The sequence below is a fragment of the Bos mutus genome, chromosome 5 (genome assembly GCF_027580195.1).
Source record: "Bos mutus isolate GX-2022 chromosome 5, NWIPB_WYAK_1.1, whole genome shotgun sequence".
NCBI classification, from domain to species: Eukaryota; Metazoa; Chordata; class Mammalia; order Artiodactyla; family Bovidae; genus Bos; species Bos mutus.
In genome coordinates, this window is record NC_091621.1 from 112153034 (window position 1) to 112176071 (window position 23038).

Below are 23038 nucleotides of genomic sequence, written 5' to 3' on the forward strand. Positions count from 1 at the left end.
GGATACACAAGTGACTCTGCCAAAGAGGCTCAGCGCGGAAACCTACAAGTGGGGACTGATATCATACAAGGTAACAGCCAGGGTTACCTTTATTTTCCTGGGCTCCAAAATCACTGATATAGTGACTGCAGGCATGAAATTAAAAGACACTTGCTCCTTGGAAGAAAAGCAATGACAGATAGATAGCATATTAAAAAGCAGAGACATCACTTCGCCAACAAAGGTCCGTCTAGTCAAAGCTATGTTTTTTTCCAGTAGTCATGAATGGATATGAGAGCTGGACCATAAAGAAGGCTGACCACTGAAGAATTAATGCTTTTGAACTGTGGTGTTGGAGAAGACTCTTGAGAGTCCCTTGGACTACAAGGAGATCAAACTAGTCAATCCTGAAGGAAATCAGTCCTGAATATTCACTGGAAGGACGGATGCTGAAGCTGAAGCTCCAATACTTTGGCCACCTGATGCAAAGTAGCTGACCATTGGAGAAGATCCTGATGCTGGGAAGGATTGAGGGCAAGAGAAGAAGGGGATAACAGAGGATGAGATGATTGGATGGCATCACCGACTTGACAGACATGAGTTTGAACAAACTCTGGGATGTAGTAAAGGACAGGGAAGCCTGGCACGCTGCAGTCCATGGGGTTGCAAAGAGTCGGATACGACTTAGTGATTGAATAACAACAATAATAACCTCCACTATTTACATGTTGTCTGTGGTGGGTTCCTTACTTCATGAGCAGAGCTGGCTAGATCTGACAAAGGGTAAAGATCACAAAGGATATAACACTTACTCTCTGTACCTTTACCAAAAGGTCTGCCAATCCCTAAAGCAGACCTATTCCAGATAACGGGTGAACATAATATCAGAGAGGAAATGCTTACAATCTTCTCAGATTATTTAAGAAGTAAATAATTACAGTTAAAATTTCAATTCATAATGAATATCACTGCTATCAATAGTAACATCAGGGGCTTCTCAGGTGGCACAGTGGTAAAGAATCTGCATGCCAATGTAGGAGATACAAGAGACATGGGTTTGATCTCTGGGTTGGGAAGATCCCCTGGAGGAGGGAATGGCAACCCACTCCAGTATTCTTGCCTGGAGAATTCCATGGACAGAGAAGCCTGGCGGGCTGGAGTCCACGGGGGTCATAAAAGAGTCAGACATGACTGAACATAAGCACAACAGCAGTTTTGCTGGTTGGTTGGTTGTTTTAAAGAAACATACAATTTGCTTCCTATCTCCCAATGCCAATACATTTCTATAGCTTCTTCCCTTTCAAAAAACAGTAATAACAACGCAAAATAAAACACTGGTTGAACAGAGAACTGGATGTGGCAATGAGTAGAACCAGAAAATTCAGAGGGCTGCTGTGTCTCCGGCTTGCTCCCCTCCCACCCACCGCCTACCGGTTGCCACGGAACATGAAGGCCATGGTGATTCACCCCCTGAGGGCACCCCCAGGCTCATGGCTTGTCACCTGCCCCAACACCTGTGGAGGGTGATGGTAAATCCACCTATTCTTTGACATTTCAGCCCTCAGAAAGTGAAGCCTGAGATGCCTGCCCCACTCCACGCCAGATGGTCTTGGTGACTCGCCCTAAAGGAACAGGACACAGCAGAGGTGAGCATGTGTGACTTCCGACTACAGGACCTAAGAGTCACAGTGGCTCCTTGCCACATTCTCTTCATTGCTCACTTTGGGTCCATATGGATAGGAATGGAAGGTTCCCGCCAGCGGCTGGCATGGACCATGAGTGAATATGCACCCACATGGGCTCTGGCTGCATCAAGCTTTAAACTACAGATCCAGCTGACATCCTGCCTGCAGTCCCAGAGACACTCAGGCAAGAGCTACCAAGCCAAGCTACTCCCAAATTCATGACCCAAAGAAAACCCTGAGATAACAGAGATATAGTGTTTTTTTAATGCTGCCAGGTTCTGGGGTAATGTGTTATGCACAAATAGAGAATTAATTCCAGTAAGATGGATGAACCTAGAGCCTATTATACAGAATGAAGTGAAGTAATTCATTAATAGAGAAATAGAGCTACTGGAGAAGGAAATGGCAATCCACTCCAGTACTATTGCCTGGAAAATCCCATGGAAGAGAAGCCTGGTAGGCTACAGTCTGTGGAGTTGCAAAGAGTTGGACACGACTGAGCAACTACAGTTTCATAGAGATACACCCTCAGCAGCACCCACAGGGAACCACCGAGAGGTCACCAGATTCACACGATAACTGCCTGGCACACTGCCTGCCATGCTTAGTCGCTCAGTCGTGTCCACCTCTTTGCGACCCCATGGACTGTAGCCCGCCACTACCTGCCCCTTCCTCCGTGACCCTCGAGTCTTTGGTGCAGACCTGGGTTTTTCTACTGCACCTCAGATAATCATTTTTTCTGTTGGAGAAAATCTGTCATTCAGTATTTGTTTCATAGTCCTAAGACGTGTATTTCAACCCACCTACCTGGTGCAGTGTAGGTACACAGAAAGACTCCCAATAAACAGTTCTGAGCTAATTTTCTCATTTCAGTCCATTTTAAACCAAACCATAAAAACCTCAGACCACACTTATGGACTTATTCTGTGTACCTTTGGACCCAGGAGTCAGTGGCAGGAGAGTGGATGGAGAATGTGTATTTTAACTTGTAAAAACGTGAAGTCAAGGATAAACAGCCTGGTTCAATTCTGGAGGATGTCACAGTGTGAACACTAGATTTTAAATAGTGACCCAACAAGTGACTATGAGAACGTAAACATCTACGAGGCTTTCATTTAATACCCAAAATGCCTTAAGAAAAAGCTGAGTGACGTATTTTATAGTCACATGAAAAGGAACCCAGACAGTGTCAGAGCATTCTGGGCTTGCCAAATCCCTCCTCAGGCAGAAAGTCTATGATTCTAGTCTTGAAACTGAGGAAGAGAGGGAGGTACATGGTCCGTGCTATCTTTCAATGAGAAGACATGAAATCTCACTAACAAGTGGTTTGCCTTAAAACCTGAATTTTCACCAAAAAGAACCAGCCATCTGTTTTGAATATTTTAAAGACTAAGCCTCTATTTGAGCTGTGCTTTGATCTCCTAGGATAATAGGAAGACAGTGATACAGTCCAGCTACACCTCAATCAAGTGTGTGCATTTAATTCATCCCAGAAACGCCGACCGCCAGGCCCAGCTGCAAGCTTCAACCTCGTCATCGAGGGACGAGGAGGAAAGACAGAGACATCAAGGGGGAATGGCTTTTTTGTTTTGGTTGATGATGCATTTTTGGGTTCAAGAAAATAGTCCTTTAACCCAAAACAGACAGTAATCCTAAAGACAGAGAGAAATATATAGAAAATAACAAATTAGGGAGAAGTTGAGGACAAGTTAATGAAAGAAATACTGCAGAACCCTATTGTAACACGACTGTTGTTTAACAGCTCAGATAAGATGCGAGTCAGATCACATCCTCCAAAACATAACTCTATAAAATAAAAACATGATGTAATAGGCAAGCATGAGGGCTGTCTCCTGGAACTGGTATTAAAAGGGGTCTCGTCACATGTTAGCTGAGGGGTAGGTGATAAATTTGGCAGTGTATCCTAGAAGGTGCGCTAGGAACTGACTGGGATCCCCCACACATGAACTGTGTCAGATCACAGGATGACCTGTCAGGGTACAGAGCTGTTGTTCAGTCACTAAGTCATGTCTGACTCTGCGACCCCATGGACTGCAGCCCGCTAGGTTTCTCTGTTCTTCACCATCTCCCACTGTTTATTCATACTTATGTCCACTGAATCAGTGATGCCATCCAACCACCTCATCCTCTGTTGCCCCCTTCTCCAGCCCTCAATCTTCCCCAGCATCAGGGTCTTTTCAGGGTACAGAGTAAATTAAAAGTTTAAAAATACCTACTACACATGCATGAAACTTCTAATACATGCAACTTTTTTTGGGCAAAAGCTCCCCAGTTTTTTTATTTTCAAAAACTATTTATTGAGCTCCACAGGGTCTGCCCAGAGGACTGTGAAAAACAATTAGGATGTGAAAGATTTTATTTTGCATGAAGTGCAAGGATATTTTTATTATCCAGGGAGAATGCCTGAGTTACAAATAAGGCCACAAACAGAAAGAAGAGGGCACATCCTCATTAGTCAAATGCTCCTAATTGTTAAGGACCCATGTTCCAGAAATGCTTAGAACACCGCAATTTTCAGTTTAAGAAATAAATCAAGTGAGTCTCAGGACAACGTCACCTTAAATCATTCAGCAGAAACTATAAAAATGTAGGGGGGAGCCTGTGGAGCACTGTATAGTGTGTCTTAAAACTACACTGAAAGGGCTCTCCCCGAGTATTTATAGATCGATCACGTGGCCCGAGAGGCCCCTGCCTCACTGAGCTCAAGTGATCACCAAGTCCCTCAAGAATTACTCAGACCCTCTGTGTCGAGGCAGCCTGCAAACCATCCTCAGGTGAGAAAACTTTAGCAGGAAAAGGTGCCTGCCAGCATGGTTACTTCTTAGAAGGCGATGGGGTCTGACTTAAGGTCTGCAGCTGACCTCCCACAGGGACACCCCTCAGGCAGGATGGGTGATGTCATCAACAATTCAGAGATTCCGAAAAGAAGACGTTTCTCTTGCTGCAGGAAAAATGAATTACTAGGACTGTGCGTGACTTGTGCAGCGAGAGGAATGTTACTGCATTAGGAGAGAGGGGAACTCTATGAAGTAAACAGTAGCACCAGGGGATCCTGTGAACCCTGGAGGGGTTTAAGCACTATCACTACCAATATCACACAGCCCACTGAGCACTTCCCGGGTGCTGGGCCAGGGGCTAAGTGCACTGAGAATGTTTGTACTTGTAACCCCACCAGGACCTTCGCTGTAGGTTTCATCACTGCCACTTAGCAGATGGGAACCTGACGCTTGGAGGAGAGGTGAAGTGACTCCAGGGAAATTCCACAGCTACTGAGTTCAAATTCGTTTGGGAGGCAAAGCATGTTATTTAACACCAAACTAAACAGCCATAAAATAATATACCTGCCATACAAGGGACACAAAAGAAAACATGTTTTGTCAGTTTCACAGGTGGGATAGAACAGAGAAACTACAAAAGGCAGGATAAATAAAATCAGAAATGAAAAAAAGAGGGACTTCCCTGTTGGTCCAGTGGTTCAGCCTCTGCGCTCCCAATGCAAGGGGCCTGGGTTGGATCCCTGGTCAGGGAACTAGATCCTAAATGCCGCAACAACGAGTTCACACGCTGCTATTAAAGATCCTGCATGAAGACGGAGGAGCTCAAATGCTGCACTTAAGACCTGGCTAAGCTAAACACATAAATAAATATTTTTAAAAAAAGGAAATGAGAGAAGAAACGTTATAACTGATACTAAATACAAGAATTATGAGGCTACTATGAACAATCACATTTCAATAAACTGGACAACCTAGAAACAAATTAATTCCTAGAAACATAAAACATAACACATCTGTTACCACGAAGAAACAGAAAATGTAAACAGACCAATGACAAGTAAGGGAAATGAATCTAATTAAAAACCTCTCAAGATACAAAAGCTGAGGACTAGCTTGTTTCACTAGTGAATTCTAAGAAACATTTCAAGAAAAAGTCACACCAATCTTTTGAAAACTTTTCCCAAAAAATACAAGACCGGAGAACTCTTCCACATTCAGAAGATACCTAAACCAGAAAAAGATGTTGCAAGAAAAGAAAATGACATACCAGTATCTCTGCTGAACACAGATGGAAAAGTTCTCAACAAAATGTTAGCAAACTAAATTCAACAACACATTAAAAGGACCATTTGCCACAATCAAGTGGGGTTTATTCTAGGGATGCAAGGATGGTTCAACACCTGCATTGATGGTTGAAATCAGTCTGTGTGAAACACCACATGAACAATATGAACAATCAAAGTTATATAATCGTCTCAACAGTGCAGAAGAAGCATTTGACAGAATAACATCCACTTACTAGGGAAAAAAAAGCCTCTCAAGCAGAAAGAGAGGGAACTGGAAGGACAGTCTGCTCTCATGGATTTAAATAATTAATATTGTTAAAATGTTCCTACTACCCAAAGCAATTTACAGATTCAGTGCAGTCCCTACCAAAATTCCAATGGTATTTTTCACAGAAATAGAGCAGAGAATTCTAAAATTTGTATGAAACTGCACTGGGGCCTTTTAAGACTCCAAATGTGGTGGGGCCTGTAAATGTGTGAAAATGTGGTGTACATGCAGCTGACCCTTTAACAATGCAGGGGTTGGGAGCACTGACCTTCTGCATGGTCAAAAATCCGTGTATAACCCAAGAGTCGGCCTTCTGTACCTGCAGTGCCTGTGCGTCCCTCACTCCGTATCCGTAGATGCGGCCGATGGTGACGGTGCAGTACCGTAGTACTTACTGCATAGGTGGACCTGTGCAGTTCAAACCTGTGCTGTTCAAGGGCCAACTGTACACACACACACACACCGAGTACTACTACTCAGCCATAAAAAAGAAGAAAATCCTGCCATTTGTGACCACACGGATGGACCTTGAGGCCATTATGCTTAGTGAAGTGACTCAGAGAAAGACAAGCACTGCACAATCTCACTTACATGTGGAATCTGAAAAAAAAGCCAAACTCATAGATGCAGGAACAGATGTGGTGGTTGCCTGTGGTGGGGTTTAGGGGTGGGCGAAATAGGTGAAGGGGGTCAAAAAGTGTAAAGTTCCAGTTTAAGATGATGAACGTGTCCTGGGGATATAAAGCATGGTGTGTACGGTTAATAATACTCCACTGTATATTTACATGTGTGCTCAGTTGTGTCCGACTCTTTGCAATCCCATGGACTGTAGCCCGCCAGGCTCCCTTGTCCATGGGGATTCTCCAGGTGGGAATACTGGAGTGGATTCCTCCTCTAGGAGATGCCTTCCTCCAGGGAATCTTCCTGACCCAGGGATCGAACCCGCACCTCTTATGTCTCCTGCACTGGCAGGTGGGCTCTTTTTACCACTAGAGCCACCTGGGAAGCCCCCCTTGCTAGGAGTTAGACTCTCCTGTGGGAGGAGACAGGGAGGATGGAGGCTCAGGATCTGTGGGCCCTGTTTCCTCTGACACCATCAGGTCTTCTTCTATGTCTGGAAAAAGGGTCAGCAATCCAAACCCAGCCCCCTTCCCACATGTGGGGAGGGGCGCCCTGCTAGGGCGGCACGGAAGCCCCTATGCGCTCCCAGGACAGACAAGGCGGCTTTGCTCTAGGTGGGGCCTGGTGATCTCCACCTGACTCCTGCACGACTCCCGCCGAGGCTCCACAATGACAATCCCGCCCCTTGTGGGGCACAGTGTAGACCATGAAAACCAGCGCGCTGAGTCGCTCAACCTCAGCTCTGTCTGGCATGCAGCATTCCAGCCCCAAGAGCTTCCTGGCTGGCACTGTGTTTCAGCTTCTTCCACAACCTCAGGGTGAAGCCACGTGGCAGGTTTCCCATCTTCACAATGCACGCTCCTTGCCATGACTTACCTCATCGTTCTCCTCGGCTGTGTCTCCATGAGAGCTCTACACCACCCGTGTGATTTGATCGGGGGTAACACCGAGACACAGACTTCTCAGGGAGAACTGACCTCAGCAGAGCGAGATGGCCAACAAGCATGGGCAGTGAATCCAGAGGGTGCAAGGCCATCAGGATGTGTGAACTTATTCATCACCATTATTATTTTTTCTAAGCAAAGGATTTCCTCAGTCAAACCTCCAGGGCACCAGATCAAAGAGAGAGGCTGACACAGCCGGACCGCATTTTCTAGCCAATTGGCCAGTAAAGCAGAATCTAGACAGTGTCCTGGCAACTGTTTGACGCGGCAGCAATCCACAGAGGAGGGGAGAGCAACTCTGGAGACTGACTCTGTATTCAAAAAGTCTTGTATCGCTTCTTCCCTTCTCTTTGGGAGCAATGTCCAAGCCCCAGGGGACTGTCCCACTGGGCACTGTGCAAGAAGCACTGACCCTGAGAATCCAGAGCATTCTTCTATACACAGAAACTAAAGCTTTTAGTCCAAAGTGCAGGTTTTTTTTTTTTTTTTAAAAGACTAAATAGTATTAATTATCATAAAAAGTACACCCCAAACCTACTGGCAGAATATCTGATTGATTTCTTCTATTTCCAGTTTGATGTGAGTCAATATAAACCTTACCAGGACACTGTTAAATCATGCCAGAGTGGGTAGTTTATAAATAAAATAACAACAGGAGAAATTTAGCTACATGCCCTGGAAGTTCTTCCAAAAATGTACAAAAAGAAATGACAAAAGTGACTATTAACATACAACAAGGAAAAAGAAAAAAGCCACAGAACCCAAACCCCGCTATGTCACAAGCGAGCGATACACACGGGAACCAGGTGAGATGAGAAAGCAGAGAGCAAACCAAGGATTCAGTGAATCACAGAGAAACAGGATGTGAAATGATTGTGTGGAAGGAAAAAAAAAGTGAAGGCAAACAGAACACGTTTCTGTAGTTCAGGAAAGCCGTTCTCACCGTTCTGAACAAAATGGCTGAACTAAGAGCAAGTGGGGGCTACGCCCAGATGCCCTCCTCCTCGTCCTACGGGGAGGACGCAGGGCCCAGCGCAGCGTGGGGACGAAAAAGAGCTGGTTAGTACTCAAGACAGAGACAGGCACGACGCAGCTGCAGAGAACGGCCTCCGGCTCCCGACCCCCCACACCAAGCTCTGACCTGCCCTCGTTTTGTCCCCGCACGTCCAACCTCCCCACTTCCTTGACACGCTCTTGTCTTTTGGGCAAAACGACCAAGCTGGAGGCTTTTCTTTCTTCTTCCTCAACCCTTCCCCATTCCTGTTTGCCTCCCGCTCCTCCCAGGCATCCAGTCCTGGTATTAGTTAGCAAAACCTGTTTCAAGGGAAGGCTGTAATCCTCACCCTACGTGTGTGCTGAATTCTCAGTCATGTCTGACTCTGTGTGACCCCATGGACTGTAGCCCACCAGGCTCCTCTGTCCATGGGGTTTCCCAGGCAAGAATACTGGAGTGGGTTGCCATGCCCCCCTCCAGGGGATCTTCCTGACCCAGGGATCAAACCCAAATCTCCTGCATTGCAGGCGGGTTCTTTACCACTGAGCCACCAGGGAAGCCCCCTAAAATCCTCACCCTACATAAACTGGCATAAACTCAGTTCCAGGTATCAAGAAAACAGTCAGAGAAAAGCAAATGGCTTCTTGGCGAGGACAGATTGCTGCCACTGGGCAGACAGCTCTCTGCTTTGCCTAAAGATTGCACTCTTTCCCTCTAAAGTATAAGCCGCCTCTATGGGCTTAGTGAATGTCATCATACAATGATTATAACCTTCTAAATCTTAGGAAAAAAACTGCATTTTCGATATTATTGTGCTTTCATGTGCAGCGTTTCCTCTTCGTCTCCTAAGACGGAGCTATGTATCTGGAGGAGGGGCTTAGTGGGGGAGTTCCTCTGGACTCTTCGATCATATGGATGTAATTACTTAACTATTATTTTTCTCCTTCAGCTGTATATGTTAAGATTGAGTGTGATGGAGATGTTGAAATCTGATTTTTGGCAATGGGATATGAGGTAATCTGTTCACTGCTCTCCCCCATCCATCATATTCAAGATCTTGGGAGAGTTCCCTTCTTCCAGAACTGGCACTGGATATGGCTCCCTTCAGGCTGACTCAGTGCCTCCTTTGCACTCATGAGGAGCTGAAGGCAACAGTTTAAGGAGGATGTGGATGGAGAGGTCCACCAAGGAGACAGGAACGAAAAAACTAAGTTTCAACCTTTCCGTTTAACAGGTGATGAGCAGAGATTTTCAAATTTTCAGGTAAATACACACCCTGAGTTGTGTGTGCCTCACTGAGCTTATACTGGAAAGTTTTCTTTTTCTACTGAAGCAGGACAGATACAAATTAGTGAGTTTCTCTGAGAAGATTAATTTTTTTTCTCATCTCAATTTAAGGATTCTTTAGTGTTCCTTTCAAATCTGTTGGGTAACTCCTCTTAAAATACTCAGAATCAGGCACCACCTTCCTATACAGAAATGGACTCCGTATTTAGAAAAAAAGTTTTCAGAAACTGATTATTTTTATTTTTCTAACTTGTACCCCAGAGTCTGTAACACGCTACTACAGAATACAAAACAAAAGCATGCTGGTTTTTCAGAAGACAACCGAAAGCAGCCTTACCTGGTCTGGGGAGGGTTTGTGATTGCTTTGACCGGAATGGGAGGATCTGAAGTGGTCGTCCTCGTAATTGTCGGCCATTAACTTCATTCGATTTTGTGTCTAGGAGGAAACGATTCACAAGGTCAAGCTCAGGCAAAATCTCTACGACACACTGTACAGTAACAAGCACCTTAAAAATGTACCAAGAAAGGGTATAACGGATCCCGTCTGAAATAAATTAAACGTAGGATTTCTGAGGATACTGGGTGGTGGTGGGGGGAAAGCTCGGGCACTGCTACACGCTGAACTGTGCCCTCTCAAACCCATGCTGAGGGCGTAAGCCTCACATACCTCCATACATATGGAGGCAGTCTTCGGGAGCTGATTACGGTGAAGTGAGGTCATCAGGGTGGGGCCCTGATCTGATGGGATGGTGGCCTTCTAAGAAGGGGGAAGGACACAGTTGGGAGGGGGCTTCCGAGAGCCAGGAGGAGGGCTCTCATGGGAACTGGGTCAGCTGGCACCCTGACCTTGGATTTCCCAGCCTCCAGGGGGGTGAGAAAACAAATTTCTGCTGTTGAAGTGACTCAGTCTGTGGTATTCTGTTACAGCATCCCAAGCAGGCTAAGACAGGCACCTAAACTGGCATGCGAATTCTGGACGGAAGAGTAATTTCCTTAAATTAAGCACTTCATGCAGTGCCTGTTTTTATTTTTTAAAATAAAGAGTGGATGACACCACACATGAGAGAGAACACTGTGACCCTATTTTTTCACTTCGTGCTGGGCAGCACCCATCTTGCCAGGTCACTGTGAGAGTTACTCATCCTTTTAAACAACTATTCCATTTGGGGGAGATGTTATTTAACACACAGACCATAAATACTGGAGGAAAAGTTATTCTTATCTGTAAATGAAATGATTATATACCGAGAAAAATCCAGAGAATCATCTGAAAAATGATTACAACTTACGATAAAGTTCAGTAAGGTGATCGGACAGAAGCAACATATTAAAATTCAATGACATCACCATTTTCTTTATACCATCAATAAACAATTCAGGCTTTGGAAATGAGTTAAAGATTCTGAAATCCTTCTCTTTAGTCCTAAGACTGGAAGTGGATTATTCTCTCATGGCCTCTCCTCCAAGTTCACCAGAATGGAGGAGCAGATTGGATTCTGTGTGGCTGGTTAACTTAAGCCCTAAGTGAATGTATGGACACACACACATATATATACACATCTATAAAACATTTTAGAGAATTTACTTTGCAGAGCAAGCAATTTAGAAAATCCACAGAACCCTGTGCATATGATCAAACAGCAATATTGTTAAAACCTGAGGTTCTGAAAGCATTAAAAATACATTTGCTAATGTTATATGATTCAAAAATGTTCACTGTAGATAATTTAAAACAGAGAAAAAAAATTACCCCTAAGTCCCTCTAACCAGTGATAATCATTGTTAATATTTATGTGAATCTGTTCAGTCTCTTTCCTATGAACCTAAATAGTAGCATGTTCTGATTTATTCTTTGCTTTTGCTATAATGCAGTATTTTAAAACTGTGATTATTGTGCAGTGTATTTTGACATCTGGTAAGACATGTCCTTCTTCACCAATTCTGCTTTGTCAAAATCTGATTGGGTATCTTTAAAACATTTTCTTGGTAAATGTAAGACATTTTGTCTAGTTCCATGAAAAAGTTTGCAGAGATTTTTCTTTGGTACTTTTTTCACATAATGATGCCTAAGCAGGGGCTTTAGAGCCAAACTGCCCAGGCCTGAATTCTAGTTCTGCTTTTTACCAGCCAGCTCAGCTTGGGCAAGCTGCTCACATGCTCTGAACCTCAGTTTCCTCTCCTTTAAAATGTGCATAGCAATACCTTCTCCCGGTAAGACTGTTGTGAAGATTAACCAACCGAGGTACTAACATAAGCGCTTACAAAGGCACCTGGCATAAAATCAATACCCAACTAATTTTAGCTATCCCTATTATTATGAACATTCCATGTCACTAAATATTATTCTAAAAATCTACTCGAGAGTCCCTTGGACTGTAAGGAGATCAAACCAGTCAATCCTAAAGGAAATCAACACTGAATATTCTCTGGAAGGATTGTGAATTCACTGGAAGGATGCTGAGGCTCCAATACTTTGGCCATCTGATGTGAAGAGCTGGCTCATTGGGAAAGACCCTGATGCTGGGAAAGATTGAAGGCAGGAGAAGGGGACAGCAGAGAATGAGATGGCTGGATGGCATCAACGACTCAAAGGACATGAATTTGAACAAACTCCAGGAGACAGTGGAGGACAGGAAAGCCTGGTGTGCTGCAGCCCATGAGGCCCACAAAAAGTCAGACACGACTGAGCGACTGAACAACAAACTCTTAATTTTAACCGGCTGCACAGTGTTCAATTGAATGGATGCTTAATGAGCCCCATACTGTTGGGCACTTGGGCTCTCTAGATTTTTACTGAAAAACAATATACATACATTTGTAGCCAATTCCTCCCTCCAGGATATAATGACAGAAGAGAAAATCCTTATCAAAAAATTGTGATATCAAATTTCTTTTCTGAGAAGACTCGAAGTGGCCTTGAAAACACGCAGGGGAACGTTTCTCATGTCACGTGGTGCTGTGTGACCGATGGAGAGGCTTCTGCAACGAGGGAGGGAAAAGCAAAGGGCAGGGGCACGCCAGAAACACCTCCACGTCAACTTTAAGAGGAATGTGCGGCAGAAGCACACTTGAACAGTTATTATCTTAGAACGTGACACACAATCTTGAAGGCCTGATACTCAGTGCGAGTTTAGAAACTTGGAGAAGAACTGATAAAGCACACGCAAATCCCCTTCCAGAGCAGGATGTATCTCAAGTATCTCTGAGGCATGAGACTGAAAGCCTCCAAGAAGAACTGATCATAGGAGATAGATAAGACCAAAGGTTACTTATTTCATGTAAGCGAATGAAGAAGTAGATACAAGAACGTCTCCATTTCTGAAAGACCTGAGGTGTATCCAAGTTGAGCCAGGGTTCCCAGGCCTAAGGTTCATTAATTTGGTGTGAAGTCTGTTCCCTGCACAGACAGAGGCTGAGCGCTAAGTACCCGACAGCTCACAGAGTAGTAGATGTTATACAGACCCTGCAAACGGCACTGTTCTCAAGGAGCTCTTGTACCGCTCTTCTTAAGATAAGCCAGCAAGCATGAAAGGTGCTTTTTAGCCAAATATCTTCCCTTCTGAACCATGCCACGTGCCTATGCAGACAGCTGGACTCCCTTGGTCCCCTGACATGAAGAATAAGATTGTTTGAAGCAGTAAAGAGAGGGGGGGAAAAAAAGATGGGAAGAAACTTGCTGAAATCAACTTTGTAAGCCATAAACGTGTACCTCTGTATACAGTTATATACACCCGTTCAGGGAATTCGCTGGTAGCTCAGTCAGTGAAAAATCTGCCTGCAGTGCAGGAGACCTGGGTTCAATCCCTGGGTTGGGAAGATCCCCTGAAGAAGGGAATGGCAACCCACTCCAGTATTCTTGCCTGGAGAATTCTGTGGACAGAGGAGCCTGGTGGGCTACAGCCCATGGAGTCACAAGAGTCAGACACGACTGAGCGACTAAACCACCACCACCCTGCCAGAGGAAAAGGAGCTCCTCGTTTAGATTGCTAACCTTTTCTTCTGAGACTGAGATATCAGTGCTCAGACACGGCAGTTCAGAAATGACACTTCACAGAAAAATATTTTAGTTAGGCTCAGAAACAGTATATGCTGGTGATCCAAACCCAGGTACTAAAAAATGTTTGAATTCTGATCAGTTATCTGGTTGTTCACTAATCTTTGCTTTTTGGCTTCTGAGAATGCTATTAACCTACCTAAATGAGCTTTAGAAAGAATAATACTTAGAAACATTCTGAGATATTTTAGAAAATATATAAATAAAACTTAACCTTACTAATTAGCATTATTTCCAATTATCTTGAAGAAAGCAATAAAGTGATTTCTGCCTACATTCATTGAACCTTGGAAATCATTTTATTAATATTATAGTGAATTTCAGTTAAACTTTGTTATATTGGTATTTGATATACAAAATGAAAAAAGCATAGTCTCCTTTAGTTTTAGGTGGGTCAGATGCAGCATTGGCTATAAATTTTTCAAAATTTCAACAAATTACCTTTGAGCTTTATTTTAAACTTCATTACATTAAAAAGTATAAATTAGTTATTATTCTTTAAAATTTTTTAAATTTATCTTTGGCTGTGCTGGGTCTTCACTGCTGCAACTTCATTCTCTAGTTGCAGTGTGTTGGCTTTTCATTGAGTGGCTTCTCTTCTTGTGGAGCCAGGCTCAAGAGTGTGTGGGCTCAGCAGTTGCAGCTCCTGGGCTCTAGAGCACAGGCTCAGTACTTGTGCACGGGCTTAGCTGCTCTGTGGCATGCGAGATCCTCCTGGACCAAGGATCAAACCAGTGTCTGCTGCACTGGCAGGCGGGTTCTTTGCCACTAAGCCACCAGGGAAGCCCTGAGTTATTCTTCAGTTGTTCATGTATCTCTCTAGCTGGCAAAGTTCCTCTTCCACTGGTTGGACAGCTCTGGGGGGCTCCCTTGGACAGTGCGGGAGGCAGAGGACAAGAGCTGGATCAGAAGAGAGAACTGTGCTGAATCCAGCCCAACAGCTGTCACTGTCAGACTACCTTCACACCCTATTCTCTCAACTAGAGGGCAAGCTCTAGAATAGAAAAATGTGTTTCCTACTGATTTTAAGACCTTTTTTCTTTTTGATGTGGACCATTTTGAAAGCCTGTAGTGAATTTGGTATAGCATGGTTTCTGTTGTTTACCTTCTGGCTTTTTGGCCATGGGGCATGTGGGATCCCAACTCCCTGACCAGGGATGGAACCTGCACCCCCTGTATTGGGAGGGGAAGTCTTAACCCCTGAACCAGCAGGGAAGTCCCCCAACCAATCCTGTTTTGCTTTTCAGAGAAACAAGTTTGGTAGTTTAATTATGGTCCTGGTTAGGATCACAATGGGAAAGGAGAACCATCCTGCGCACTTTCTATGTGGCAGACTTTGTGTGTCCTTGGACGTGACATCACTCCTGCATTCTGGCAAATACGCGCTAAGCTCGTCTTGTCTGTCCATTTCTTGCTCCAGATCTAGAATCAGCCACTTTACCGAAGAGCTCACTTGGTCAGCGGGACACCAGTGGGTTAGGATGCTCAGGGCTGCAGGATTATCGCTGCTTCCAGGCTGTTTCAGTTCAGAGCTGGGGAAAACTTTTTTGTAAAGATGAAGAAGATTATGAATGAACAGCAGTATTTTCAATTTAGATTTAAGAGTCTAGATCCGACCCTTAAAGAATAAGTTTTTACTTAACCTCTTTGATTTTATACTTTATATATCCTTTTTCCTCTTAAGCTGAAAAACCTTGGTTCCTTACAATGATGTAATTAGCTTTTATTGGCTTTATCCATCAGAATAGTTCTTTGAAAATACCAATACCAATGTAACCACTATCAATATGCCTTCAGCATGAGCTTTAAAATTTCTTTGCATTATTCTTCTTCTCACTGGCGAGTATTTTACTGAGAATGTACAGAGAAAGATCTGTAATATATACAGTTAGCTGAAACAATCCTAGGCTCTATGTGGCTATGTCAACAATTTAACAAATAACTAGATTCATCTGTTTACAAAACTCAAGAACTGCTTTCCCCACTTTCTAATATGATTTTATTTTTATTTATGTAAAACATCCGTATGATTCTAGGGTCAAAACTTTATATATAAAACTAGGTCCCTTCAGAGAAAACTTGCTTTCAACCCTGCTTCTCCATTCTATTCATTTCCTCTTTTCATAGGAAATTTTGGGCTTAAATTTTAAATTCATCTTTAAATCTTTCTTTATGTACGGTAAGCAAGCATGCACTCACAAACATTTCTGCATTCACCCACCTTCGTCACATGAAAAGTAGAATACTGAGGACTTCCCTGCTGGTCCGTGGCTAAGACTCTGTGTTCCTAGTGCAGGGGGCCTAGGTCCCACCCTCATCAGAGAGCTACACCAAACTACATCCCAGGAGCCGCAAGAAAGACACAGGATGGCCAAATAAATGATATTCTTAAAAGTAGAATATTAAATACACTATTCTTGCTTTTTCATTTACCAAAGTATTCTAGAAGCGGCTCCATCTCTCCCTCCATTCTGTTAGATGTACTATAACTGATTCAACCAGCACCCACCACCGGACACCTGGGTTATCTCCAGCTAACTGTATCTCCAGCTATTACAATCAACCGGCACCTGGGTTCTTCCCACCCTACTGCTATTACAAACACTACAATAGCTAACACTACAGTAGCACATGCCGAGTTACCTGTGTAATGTTATTCTGTAATTGTGAAAATGTATCAGTATTTCAGTAGGAACTTCCCACACCCAGTGGTACTCTAAATCTGCTGGAAATTCTGGCATCTTACTGGGAACCCGGGGATCCTTCCCAGGGTCATGGCAGAGGAAAGTTTTTCTCATTCACTGGCAGTAAAAGTTTGGCTGAATTGGCCTTGCTCTCCTTCCCCTTGAACAGCGCTCCTCTGATGTCCCAGCCCCGGCAGAGGTTCAGTTTCAGCGCCTGGTTCATGGCATCCTCATGTTCCAGCTCCATTCGCCGTGCGGACCCTAAAACCCAGCCTGACCTGAACTGGTCACAGCAGGTCACAGCACCCTAGGGCTGCTGCTGCTTTCATGCACACTGTCTTTGCTTCTGACACCTGCGGATTTCCTCTTCTGCCAATAAGCTCAATCACACATCACAGACTCTGCTGCTGCTGCTGCTAAGTCGCTGCAGTCGTGTCCGACTCTGTGCGACCCCATAGACGGCAGCCCACCAGGCTTCCCGTCCCTGGGATTCTCCGGGCAAGAACACTGGAGTGGGTGGCCATTTCCTTCTCCACCACAGACTCTGAGAGGGAGTTAAAGCTTATCCAGTATCTTTAGGTTGGGAACAAAAAGCGTTTCAGATTCTCTGAATCTGTCAGATTCTAATAACCCGTCTGCATGTCTCTTCTTCCCATGGATCGAGTCTGTGAGGGCTGGGACGAGCACTCCTTCAGCCATGTGTCAACCCAGTGCCCAGTAAAATCGCTAGTACATGTGTGTGTGTACACACATATGTATCTATATAGTCCTTTTAACATGTGTTTGTCAAATTCAAGAATCTGTTTTCTAAGGTTGGTGCATTTGGGATTGTATTTTATTATTGTTCCAGCAATGAGTTTTATATTTTGAAAGCTTTTTCTATGAAATTATCTTGATTAAATAATGCTGTTTTCCCATTTGTATTAATTAAAAATAGACACGCTTACCAAACAGAATTTCTCAAAACTATGAAAAACCCAGCATTATTACAATGAGTTGTCTCAGCCAAAAGAAAATGGACATCTTAACTAACCAGCAAAGTTTTATCTCAAATAAAAACATAACTGCTGCTACTTATAATAGCTTCAAAAAGAAGCCCAGAATCCAGGCACTCTGGTTTTCTTAGCTTCACAGAGTTTTTTCCTTTGATTTCCTCGTATACAAATTGATTTATGTAAGAAAAAGGAGAACTTTTGATTATGGATATTCAGGTATTTGTTTTGGTATTCAGGGGATTTTTTTCCTTAAGGATTCATGTAATCTTCCTCTCTCATCTCAAGGGTATTCTTGGATATGTCACCATTTATGGCTTTCAGTTCATAGGATGTCTGTTCTTTCAACATATTCTGTGTTTCCTACCAAAACCCTACTTTTTCCCCCACTCTTGGTAGAAAGTAAAGAAAACAAACACATAGCAAACTTTCTACTTGCCCTTTTTAAAAAATAAAAAAATAAAGGAGCCTAGGTTTTTTTCATCTTATTATAATCATTCCTTAGTTCTCAGAAAGGTTTGTGTGGGACTCCTTGCTTCCCCAACAAACAATCACATATTCCTTCCTCCTTAGCCACCAGGAAGTATTTATTTATTAATCTTAATACATAGTCCTGCTTATTAGGTATGTCTAACTCTTTCCTATATGCCATGAAGACTTTACCTTTGAACTCTGGAGGGACAGCAGCCTATACTTTCTCTTTTTCAATGAATATTAACATGAAGATAAAGATATATCCAGTGTTTAAAAATTAAAAGACACTTTGTAAGAATTTCTAAGTTTTGAGCGCTGTCCTGTTTCTGGCGGGGCTGTGGTGTGGAACTGCAGTACACCAAGGTGGAAACTCAGAGCCAGACCCACGAAGCCACAGAGTTCCAGGAATGGAATAGCTCGTAGGCCAACTTGCTAAACTGACCCAAACCAGTGTCTGAAATGAGACTGTTTAAAACAAAGTGCGATTGAAACTTTATTCCTGATCACTGCCTCACTTTCTAGCACACACTTCTCACCTTTGCAATAAACCTGAAGCAACCCTATTCGAGTTTTAAGGTTACCAGCATCGTTTCTTCCAGCTGTGTGTGTCCTTAAAGAAACAGAAGCCCCACATTTTGCAAAATATTTAAGGGACTGCTAGCCAGATACAGTGAGACTCACCGTCACATCTAAGGAAAGAAGATAATGTAGGCAGGCGTTTTCTGTTATTCTAGAAACCAGTGAACAAAGGCCAGGGTCCGAGAGCATTTACCATAGAGTTATGTCTACAGATCAGGCCATCTGGGTGGCTAAGCACGCACAGTTAAAATTTTAGATATGGGGGCCACAAAAAAAAGAGAAGTGACATTAAATTCCTTCACATGTAACAGAAAAGACAGATCCCCTCCATTAAAAAAAAAAAATCTTAGATGGTGTCAAACAGAATCTTAAAAAAATCACTTTCTCAAGAATGGTGGCACAAACCACAGGTATCAATTATAATGCATCTTAACCCAACAATTTTGTGCTGCAAAGCAGAAAAGTTCAGTATTCTCCCTTCAAACAAGACACCCTTTCCTTTAGTAAACACATTTATTTAATGCTTTTCACTAAAAACAAACAAAAAAAACATTTCCCCTGTCTGAGGAATAGCCAAGCAGGCAACGGGGTAATCTTCAGAAATTCTAAGCACTTTAAACACATACACACACACACACACAAGAAAAAAGATGCATTTCAGATAAGAAGGATCAAAATTCTTGAAGTTCTGAGGGGACTTTATGCTTTCTTTTGACAAAACCATGGTCCGTGCATGGAAAGGGAATGAACGGAACTGACTCAGTGTCAACTATGAACCGCACACTCACGCGCACGTGCACTGAAGCACCTTCAAACAAACCTGGGACGTGAGCGCATTCGGTTCTTAATGGAAACCACCCACCCTGAGCAACGGACACAGGGCCAGACCCTCAGCTCCAGCTTGTCTTCCTGCTCTGAGACCTCACCGCAAAAGGACTTCTCTGTACCTGGGTGCTCTCACAAACTTTTAGACGTGGTTAAGTTGTTGGAATCAACAAACACTGACCAACGCATTCTAGGTATCTTCTCTAGTCTCCAAAGTTACTTCTCTGTGTGTGTGTGAAATTGAGCTAAACAGCTTTTAGTCTTTTGTGAAAGGAAAATAACCCTGACATTTATTATAATCAGGCCTTTCTTAAAAAAAAAATTCTTAATTTAAAAAAGTATCTTAAATTGATCTCCTATACTTAAAGCTGTAGAAATACTTCACTGATCATTTCAATAAACTCAAGTATTTGAAAAAACTTTGATTTCTAGAAATAAACAAGAAGTACCAGGCATAGATTGATTCTAATAAGGAATGAATACTCATTAAGGGTCATTTAAAAGGAATTAGTGGCTGAATAAATCAGTGAAACTGGACGGCAAATCAGTCAATCCTAAAGGAAAACCTTGAAAATTCATCAGAAGGACTGATGCTGAAGCTGTAATACTTTGGCCACCTGATGAGAAGAGCTGACCCATTGGAAAAGACCCTGATGCTGGGAAAGACTGAGGGCGGGAGGAGAAGGGGGCAACAGAGGATGAGATGGTTGGATGGATCACTAACTCAATGGACATGAGTTTGAGAAAACTCTGGGAGATGGTGAAGGACAGGGAAGACTGATGTGCTGCAGCCCATGGGGTTGCAAAGAGTCAGACACAACTTAGTGAATGAACAAACAGGCAGCAAAATGCACCTGCTACCAAAGGCATCATTTTCTGAAACACATCATAAGGTACTGGGGCTGGGGGACAGAGTAAACGTGAAGCAGAGGTTTACATAGGATCCAGAGCCACATAGCGTGAAACTCCAAACACCTAGGAGTCAATAAAAAAGCACACACAAAAGAACCAGCAACGAGCTCATTCTCGAACTGAACGAGCAAAGACAACTGTGGTTAAAGGCATGGGGGGCCCGAAAACCTTCTTTCCAACAGATGGAGGCATTTGGGGGCAGCTGATTAGAGACCACAGCAGGGCTGTGAGGGGTCAGAAGAAGTCGGAAGCTGCCCTGGCAGGCCTGCCATGGAGCACCCCTCTTCCACCAGCAAGCCCTGGTCCGTCTCCTCCCAGTCCTGGAACAGACTGGGAACTCGGGCGGAGGCGGGGGTATGGGGACTAGGAGATGGGGCCTGCACGTGTCCGAAGGTGACCCAACTCTTAGCAGCAGCTTCCAGGACATTCTGGGTCAGAACAGCCTATCCAGTTCACATCTCTGCAGCCACATCACTACAGGTAACCGTGTCTGCAACCAGGTTCATCTGATCACCCCAAACTGTAGCTCTATTTTGGTGGTAGTCACACTCCAACCGAGGACCGCAGTCACCCCTGGAATGCCTACACATGTGCGTGTAGGTTTCACTTTCTTAAGTCATGTAGAAAACAAAAACTACAGTTATAAAACACTGTTACGACAATACTAGCTTTTATAATCGCCCAAGTATTTACCTCTGTTGAGGTCTTTACTTCTCCACGCCAGTCTCAGACTACCATCTAGCGGTCTCTTCTTTCACCTTGCAGGACGCCCATCAGCGTTTCTTGTTGGGCAGATCTAATGGCCATGATCTCCTGCAGCTTTTGCCTAACTCAGAATGTCTTAATTTCTCCCTCATTTTTCAAGGATAGTTCTACTGGATATAGGATTCTTGGTTTCTTTTAGCTCTTAGAATATATCAGCCTCCCCAAAGAAGTCTTCGTCTTCTGGCTTCCAAAGATTCTGATGAGAAATCTGCTGAAAACCCTACTGAGGATCCCTTGTATGTGATGATTTCTCTCCTCATCTTTTGAAAGTCTGACTATAATTGTCTCATTTTGAATTCACCTAACTTGGAATTTGCTGTCTTTCAGCAAATATGGGACGTTTTCACCATTATGTCTTCAGATATTCTCCCTGCCCCTTTCCTGCCCTCTCCTCCTTCCCATGATGTGCATGCTGGTCCACATGATGCTGCCCCAGGGGTCTCTAGGCTCTGTTTACTTTTCTTAAGTCATTTTTCTTTCCGTTCCTCAGCCCTGATAATTCCCATTATCCTATCAAGTGCACAGATTCTTCTGCCTGCTCAAATTTGCTCTGAACCCCTCTAAGTGAATTTTTCATTTTGGCTAGTGTACTTTTCAGCTCCAGAATTTCTTTTTGGGTTTCTCTTTAGATTTTCTTTGTTGATATTTCCACGTTTTCACACACCATTTTCTTGACACACCCATTCCATTTCTCTGCCCATGTACATATATGATAGTAACAGTATTTTATTACCAGAGTTATTTGTGATGGTAATTTAGGGTTTTAAGCACATAGCTCTTCAAATTTGGCTGCTTAAGAATCAGTCTATCTGATTTCAGATACTGAGTTCTCAATTAGACTTCTCTCTCATTCAGTCAACAATTTCTAAAATAATTGTTGAAATGAGAAGATACCTTTGATATAAGGTGGGGAAGAGATTTTGGCCTGTCGAGATTCTGAATTTTTCTGACTGAGCACAGTCCTTTATGCAAATTTATTTTCACTGTAACTTAGGAAAGAATTTATTAAAGTGCATGAGACAGAATTACTGGGTTATTAATGATACAGCTAAATGCTACTGAGTGGCTCAGATGTAAAGAATCTGCCTGCAATGCAGGAGACCTGGGTTTGATCCCTGAGTCAAGAAGATTCCCTGGAGAAGGAAATGGCAACCCATTCCAATTCCAGTATACTTGCCTGGAGAATTCCATTGACAAAGGAGCCTGGTGGGCTATAGTTCATGAGGTTGCAAAGAGTCGGACATGACCGAGCAATTAATACACACAAAGGATACTGAAATCTCTAACCGAAAGCCTATGATGATGGCAACACATTTTGGTGTAGCAATCGTCAATGTTGGCAGTGGAGTGACATGGTCTGTTCTGAATCCTAGCTCCGCGCTTACTAGCCATGTGACTCTGGGCAAATTTCTCGCTCTCTCAGCATCTCCTCTGTACAATAAGGATAATTGTGCTTCACAGGGTGGTTTCTGTGTAATTATATGACTTAATTTGTGTGAAGCACTCAAAACAAGCTTTAACTCAATAAAATTTGGATATTCGTATCTGTGAATGCTTTTTCAAGAAAGCCAGACAGTAGTACAGATAGTTTAATTTGGTTGTGTGGGCTGTCCATGGGAAGGGTACTCTGTGATGGTTAATGCTGCAGTTTGTCTACCATCACTCCTCTTGTTTCCTTGAGTACAAGTATCACTTAATTCTATATTCGCTTTTCATAAGTATTCACATTCTTTCAGAGAGACCAAAAGAGGCAGCAGGAACAGATTCTGTGGAGCGTACTGATCTGATTCCTACCAAGAGAAGCTGAGTGGGAGAAAGGTGAATCACCCTGAACCTGTCTTCTTACTCACGCTTAATGAGATCCTCAGACCAAGGTCAAGGGGCTCAGGAA

General features: G+C 43.4%; 1 protein-coding gene across 10 annotated transcripts in view; it reads right to left on the reverse strand.

Moving 5' to 3' along the window:
• The window catches only part of ERC1 (ELKS/RAB6-interacting/CAST family member 1), a 270866-nt gene that overhangs the window by 34892 nt on the left and 212936 nt on the right, over positions 1-23038 (reverse strand). For 6 of the 10 annotated variants that reach the window (XM_070371714.1, XM_070371712.1, XM_070371717.1 and 3 more), the window contains one exon: positions 10200-10298. In XM_070371714.1, coding sequence (XP_070227815.1) covers positions 10200-10298 — 99 coding nt within the window. Of the gene's footprint in view, positions 1-8542; positions 8591-10199; positions 10299-23038 lie in introns of those variants that run through there. The other 4 variants (XM_070371721.1, XM_070371720.1, XM_070371719.1 and 1 more) reach the window with 1 other exon arrangement.